At 39.8% G+C, this 6,770-nt stretch overlaps 1 protein-coding gene across 1 annotated transcript; it reads right to left on the minus strand.

The window, feature by feature from the left end:
- Nucleotides 1-550: 550 nt before the first annotated feature.
- Nucleotides 551-6,084, minus strand: LOC139310833 (cytosolic 5'-nucleotidase 1A-like). The gene is made up of 6 exons (XM_070935068.1): nucleotides 6,079-6,084; nucleotides 5,115-5,282; nucleotides 4,002-4,131; nucleotides 3,403-3,525; nucleotides 2,382-2,560; nucleotides 551-982 (listed from the first exon to the last, which is right to left on the minus strand). Exons 1-6 carry the CDS (start codon nucleotides 6,082-6,084, stop codon nucleotides 668-670), a joined length of 921 nt encoding a protein of 306 aa, XP_070791169.1. The 3' UTR covers nucleotides 551-667.
- Between the last annotated feature and the right edge of the window lie 686 nt (nucleotides 6,085-6,770).

The raw sequence follows: 6,770 nt of genomic DNA on the forward strand, positions 1-6,770 counted from the left end.
GGTTTCTGATAAACTAACCCCAAGCCAAGATTTAAATAGTCCAGTTTTTCTGCCAAACCAGTAGTTTGCTGCCATAATCAAAGTAGCTCAGCCTGGAAACTGATAGAAAGAAGGGAGCTGGAAGACTACAGAATCCAGAAAAAGGGGCAGATAATCCAATTAAAACAGTGTAAGTTGGATGAGAAAAGACGATTCTTTATAAGACCTGTAGCAAATTGGTGTCACCAGGAGCAACCACATGAGAATTTAAGCTGTTAGCAAGAATAGTTAATTTTTCACGGAGATGCTTGAATGGAATTCTTATGGTTATAGTAATTCCACTTGGAAAGCAAAGTCTGTCCCATGCAAATAGCTTTTCGCTATGTTCCCAAACAATAGAGAAGTCCAGAATGTTTTGTTTGGAATGACCTTTTGTTGTAATAACACAGAATCTCCAAATGTCATCAATGGAAAAAAAGATTGTACAGGCAAAGAAAGGAACCAATTCGCTACATGTTAAGCATTGATTTCCCCCTGAGAAAGAATACCCTGATCAGGTAAAGTCACTTCTCCTATTTTCTATAAATGTAATTTATTCTAAACATTGCTCTCGCTGTACATTTAAAAGTTTGTTTGCATCCCTTTCCTTCGAAATATTGGTATTGTTAACTGACAGAACACTGTGATCCTATGATCCCTTCTGGCAACCATAAGGAACCAATGCAGAAGGAATGCCAACATCTTGAGCGCCTTGGATATTGTGAAAATTATCATCAAAAAAGATGTGGGGTTGGATCTTGGAGAGAATAGGACCTTTTGGAGCTCCAGCCATGAAGAAGGCTTCATCAGTCGGCAGTCCCCATTCCCGAAGGGTTTTGATCGCCCGGGTGCCCATATCACGGCCACTCCGGGCAGTCACCAAATAGATGCGGATGGGAGAGTCCACTTGACCAAACTTTTTACGCATCTTCCCAAGATGCAAAGCAAAGGCTTTCAGGGGGCCCTGGAAAAGATGGCAGGAAGCAGAAAGAATGGTACTGTATTATTTTACAGACAGATGCCAAGCAGAAATAAAAACCCACTTATTATACTCAGAGAAGGACAATTAAGCTCTATTAAAATTTTAATTTATAATGAATAATATGATCAACATGGGGATCTTACTTTAGTCTATTAACAATAAGGGTTGGCCATGAAGGCAATTCAGTAAAGTAGTGAATCTAAATCCATCCATTAGGCCACATGGAAGAACTTTATATTGTATTTTCATATCTCAATTCAGTAATATTTTCATAATCATTAATGCATTTTGTAACAAACATATAAAGGGGCTGCTTTGTCGACATAAATCAATGCACTAAAGCAAATCTCATCAGTTAGCCTTTGAACTGAATATGAAGGTAAAGCAGAGGTATTATGCAGACAGCTCACTTTGGATTAACCAGCTGTGAATTCTTTTTTAACTTTATAAGATAAGATAAGATAAGATAATTTTATTTCTATAAAATTATCAAGGGATTATAGCTCATCCTTCGTCATTCTTTGCTAAATTGAATGAAAAATACCAGTTCTACAATTGTTGTAGAACATACAGTTGAAGATGGAAGGAATGAATTGACTTGAAGATTAGTAGCAGAGGCAGGAAGACACTGGAAAGACCAGGGGGTGGGCAAGCTGATGGGAAGACAAGGGAAAACTGGAGTGAGCTAGCCATTAAGGAGATCAGTAACAACAGTGGGAAAATGCTTGGGTTCAGGCTCAGTGACAGAACACATTTTTTACACCTAGAAGATGCTAAGGTCAAATCCTCATAGTGAACCTTGAAAACATTGTCTATCTCTGTGATGGCAAACCTATGGCACGTGTGCCCGAAGTGGCACGCAGACCATGTCGCCTGGCACGCCAGCCATCGCCCCAGCCCAGCTCCACCGCATGTGCCTCCCGCCGCCCAGCTGGTCTTCGTGTCTCTTCTGCACATGCGCGAGGGCAGGGTGCATGAGGGGATGTGCATGCATGTGCGGGGGCGGGGCAAATGCGCAGGGCACTCACATTACATTTTGGTGGTTTATGCATGCACGTCCCCCCATGCCCCATTTTGGGCCTGGAAAGCCTCCTGCACCAACCTGGAAGCCAAAACACAGCACGGGGGGCCCCGGGATATATGTGCGGGAGTGGGGGGAGCAGGGACACGCACAGGGGACATGCATGCATGCACAGTGGCAGGATGCATGCGTGGGGGCGCTCACCTTGTATTTTGGGGGTTGGGCACGCGCACATGCATGCATTCGTGCGTACATGCGCTTTCGGCACTCAGCACCAAAAAGATTAACCATCACTGGTCTATCTCAAAAAGAAATAAAGAGAGAAGATATGGGTATCTATTAGAAATGTAGCAATCTTACCTCTCCCATGGGTACAGTTTCCATAATTTTCTCATATTCTACTGCTTCCTCAAGACCTTTCTCATGAAAGACACGATCAGTCTCATCCGAAAAGAGTACAGCATCACCATCAAAGACAACTCGTAATTGGGTTCTAGGAGCCTGTATCTCCTGCTGAAAGATGAGGGCTGCTGAGACTCCTGTATGACAAATAGACTTGTTATGTTGCTTGTTCAGAAGAGACATCTTGGCTCTGGTCCCAATTTAACAAGGCATTCCTTGTCATTCCTGATTTCCTAAAGATGATGTGGATTATGCATTTGCATGAAACAGAAATGGTTAAAAATGCTTTATGGCTGCATAGACCCGTCAGGAGAAGCCATCAAATCATCATATGTTTCTGAGGTTAGAACTGACAACTTTTCTTGTCATCAAAGTTCTTTTTAACGGGCACCATGGAGTAGGTGAAGAGAGACAGGAAAGCCTTCCTTGGCAGCAAAATCTATCTCCTCCCCTTCTACAAGGCGTCCATTTTTCAGAATTCTCAACTGGTTGGAAATTCTGGGGGGTTGCAGGTCAAATAGGACACCAAGTTAGAGAAGAATGCACTAGATCATTGTTCCTCAATGTGCTTCTAACAGTTCTACTGAAATACCTGAAGAGCATGACAGAAAATACCTATTCCTTTTTAATGAAAAGTAGACTTACTTCCCTGATAGGGAACCAACTTCAGAAAAACCTGCACTGCTAAACAGTGACACCAACTGGGACTTAATGCATCTAACACTACTTTCTGTTTATGCTACAAATAACCTGATATAAGTAATTGACAGAATGTCAAAGTTGAAAAGCCAACACAGAAGAGATATTGTTCCTTGTTGGTTTGATCTTGGAAGAGCGTGAAGAATTCTTGCAGAATTTGTGATAGGCTATAATGGAGGAGGCATATTCATCTCAGGACATAACCAGGGAGATGGCAACAAAATATAAGAAAAGTAAATATTTCAGATAAAAAGGGAAGGAACAGAAAAGAAGGACAAACCTCTCTGAAGCGCATTGCACACATCTTTTGGGTCAGCTGAGAGAAAAAGTTTCACATTGTGGGTTTTCAAATATTGAGTAGAATCTTCATCACTGACAAAGCAAAACTTGGAGATTTCCAAACCTTAAAATCCAGGAACAAATAAGGAGGGATACAAATAGAGGTTGAAGCAGCAAGAAGATGTATCATGAAATTTCATTCTTGCAATCCAACTATTAAAACTATGAAGTGGTTAGTTGGCTCCTCCACAGCCAATCTCTTAATGGAGATTGAAATGGAGCAAGATCACATTTGAAACTTTATGAGGAAAGAAGAGAAGGGCTGTTTGGCTGTGGATAACCGATAAAAAAATGGAGTTGGCAGAAGAATATTTCTCAAGCTCAGTGTTTTCCCACATATGATGATATTAAAGTTATAAAATTATGTTTATTAGATCTATATTTAGATCTACATTAGATTTATATACCATAGCAGCTCAAGACACATACATAGCACCCCTCCTCCTATTTTTCTCAACAACAGTCCTGTGACACTAAAAGAAAATAACTGATTCAACTGACTTATCCATCTTTGGGAGACCAACTCAAAAAGCAACCTACCATATTGTTTCACGCTGTTGATTATTCGCACACCACTCTCTGGGCTGTTATTGGATAGAACAATGACATCAAAGAGGCCCTTTTCTTCTGGGTTTCTTTCAAGAAGTTTCTTGTTCACAAACTGCACTGCCTGAAAGGAGCAGGCAGAGATGCATTACTATAGGTCTATGGAGATTCTCAGTCATACAGGTCATGGTTGTCCCAAAGGTGCTTTTTCAAAAGGCAACTGGACTTTCTTTGTTTTTCCTTGAAGACGTTTCGCTTCTCATCCAAGAAGCTTCTTCATGAATTGAAGAAGCTTCTTGGATGAGAAGCAAAACGTCTTCAAGGACAAAAACAAAAGAAAGCTCAGTTGCCTTTTGAAAAAGCACCTTTGGCACATGCATTACTACAAATTTCTCTGAAAGCCAGCCTTTAGTGGCCATATTTGAATACACTTTGCAAAAATGATATTTTAAATGTAGTTGCAATTGTTTGAAAGTTCAAGCATTCAATGCAGTATGTCCACATTAATGATCTGGAGTGAATTCTGAAGATGGGAAAAACCTTGAACAGAAATAGATGATGGATATATGCAGGAGTGTTTGCAGAACGTGGTCAAAAATGTCACGACTGCAGCCACAATTGTGAGATCGAAGCTCCCCATCTATTGTTATGTGCTACATGTCAACCCACATAAAAAAATGAGCAAGTTACCATTTTGACGGTTTTTTAAAATCATACTTTGTGGACACCCTTTTTGTTTATAAATAATACACAATTATTACAAAATGCCCATAAGCCTTCTGTAACTTCTTCATAAAAAGAACACCCGGGTAATTAACAATTGAAATTCTTATTTCTTAGAAAAAATGGAGATACAATTATTGGGCAAAAGAGGGAAAAACTGAACACTGGTCAAAGACTTGATTATCTTTATATATATGGATATAAAAGTTCCAGTCAAGCCAGAATCTTTGCCGATGAAAAACTCCCTGTGATTGCTATTATAAATGTCCCATCTGCATTTACTCTTTGATTTAATTTAGTACATGAGCACTCTGTAAAACTTAAAATGTGCGCACAATACAAATAACTTGCTAAAGGAAATCCATCCCCCTAAATTTTTTTTACCTGAATGAAAGGGAAAGCTGTTCCCTGCTCCAAAGGACTGTTCTCATTTGCTTGCTGATGTTTCACATATTCCTCTTTGCCCTTTGTCAAGAAGATTTCATGCTCTTTCTCCAAATTGAAAATGGTCCTTGTTGTCACAGCAATAACCAATGCTTCCTTTGGATCTTTCTGGAGATGTTCAAGAACATTGACTTAACTAACATTAAAGGGATGGAAAGGAAGAGAAAGCAGCTTGTACATTCTCCTCTTCCATGCCTTTCTCATCATTACACTACATCATTTCCCCTTGTGACCTAGCATTGTGCTCAGAAAGCTAGTTATTATAAAAAACTCTGCAAAACCTGTATTTACAGCATAATTATTACATGAATTACTATGAAGAAGTGATTCTAGCCTAGCAGCCTGGCCTGACCTTCCACAATGCCAAGGAAAGGAATGGCTAGGAAATCACTCATCAAGGAAGGAACTGTAATCAACCAGTGATCATCATCTCATTCATGATTCCTATAATAATGTTCAAGGCAGTCTTGCATGAATGTAATGAGAGTCCACAATCTCTGTCAGCGACCATTAATCTTCCTTTTCGTTTTAAGACTTGGCCCATACACGCTTTTTTTAAATTGGCTGCCAACTCATCATGTGAAGTGTCTTAAGGATATGCTTAATTGGCCAGAGGAAAGAAACAAAAGAAAAAAATGCATAAAGAAAAAATTGGAAGGAGCTGGAGCGCCACTCTCTAATTAAATGCATGAATAAATGACCAGCAGTGGTCAACTTGATGCTTCCAAGAGATCCAGAAGAGAGACATAAAAGCTTTAGAATAGACCTGGGCATTTTACAGCTTCCAGGCCACATCCGGCCCTTTGACTGTCCCTGTCTAGCCTGCGGGGATTGCTTTTGTTTTGAAAGTGACTTTTTTTTTTAAAAAAAAAATATGTATTTGTGTGTATGCAAGCCTATGTACCTTCATAGCCTTATTGCTTTGGCCATCCACACAGTCTCAATTTCTCATGTGGCCCCTTGGGAAAATTAATTATCCATCTGTGCTTTAGAGGGTAGCTGGTTCACACTAGGGGTGAAATGCTCCCGGTTTAGACTGGATTGCCTGATCCAGTAGCGATGGCGGCGGGTGGTTTGGAGAACTGGTAGCAAAAATCCCTGCCGCTGCCCCCCCACAATGCCCAGCTGAGCCGCGCAATCACCAGAGGCTTTTTTAAAAAAAAATTAAAGGCATTTTTTCTACAACCTCTTCGGCCGAAAAAATGCTTTCAAAAGTTAAAAAAAAAAAGCCTCTGATGATTGCGCAGCTCAGCTGGGATTGTCAGAGGCTTTTAAAAGCTTTTTTTTTACAACCTCTTTGGCCGAAGAGGTTGTAGAAAAAATGGTTTTAAAAGTGAAAAAAAAAAGTTGGCCACACCCATTCAGTCACACTACCCCCCCTCCCCCAAGCCATGCCCACAGAACCATAAAATGTAACAAATTTTACATTTCACCACTGGTTCACACGTATAATTTGGCCCATGTTACTGAACATTTCCCCTTTTAATTCAAAGGCATATTGTTCAAAACTAGTTAATGTAACTATTTTTAAAGTATATAGACCCATTCTAAAATATTTCTGAATTTAAGCTTTACATTTTATATAAAATCAATATA

Source organism: Pituophis catenifer, unplaced genomic scaffold, assembly GCF_029215685.1.
Source record: "Pituophis catenifer annectens isolate HBS135680 unplaced genomic scaffold, rPitCat1.0.hap2 SCAF_1, whole genome shotgun sequence".
In the NCBI taxonomy this organism is placed as follows: Eukaryota; Metazoa; Chordata; class Lepidosauria; order Squamata; family Colubridae; genus Pituophis; species Pituophis catenifer.

What these genes read in the sequence shown, in the direction of transcription:
- LOC139310833 (XM_070935068.1), bottom strand. An exon ending in CAGCTTTCCCTTTCATTCAG is followed by an intron (nt 4,132 to 5,114) that starts GTAAAAAAAATT and finishes TGCTCCTTTCAG; the next exon opens with GCAGTGCAGTTTGTGAACAA. An exon ending in AAACTGTACCCATGGGAGAG is followed by an intron (nt 983 to 2,381) that starts GTAAGATTGCTA and finishes CATCTTTTCCAG; the next exon opens with GGCCCCCTGAAAGCCTTTGC.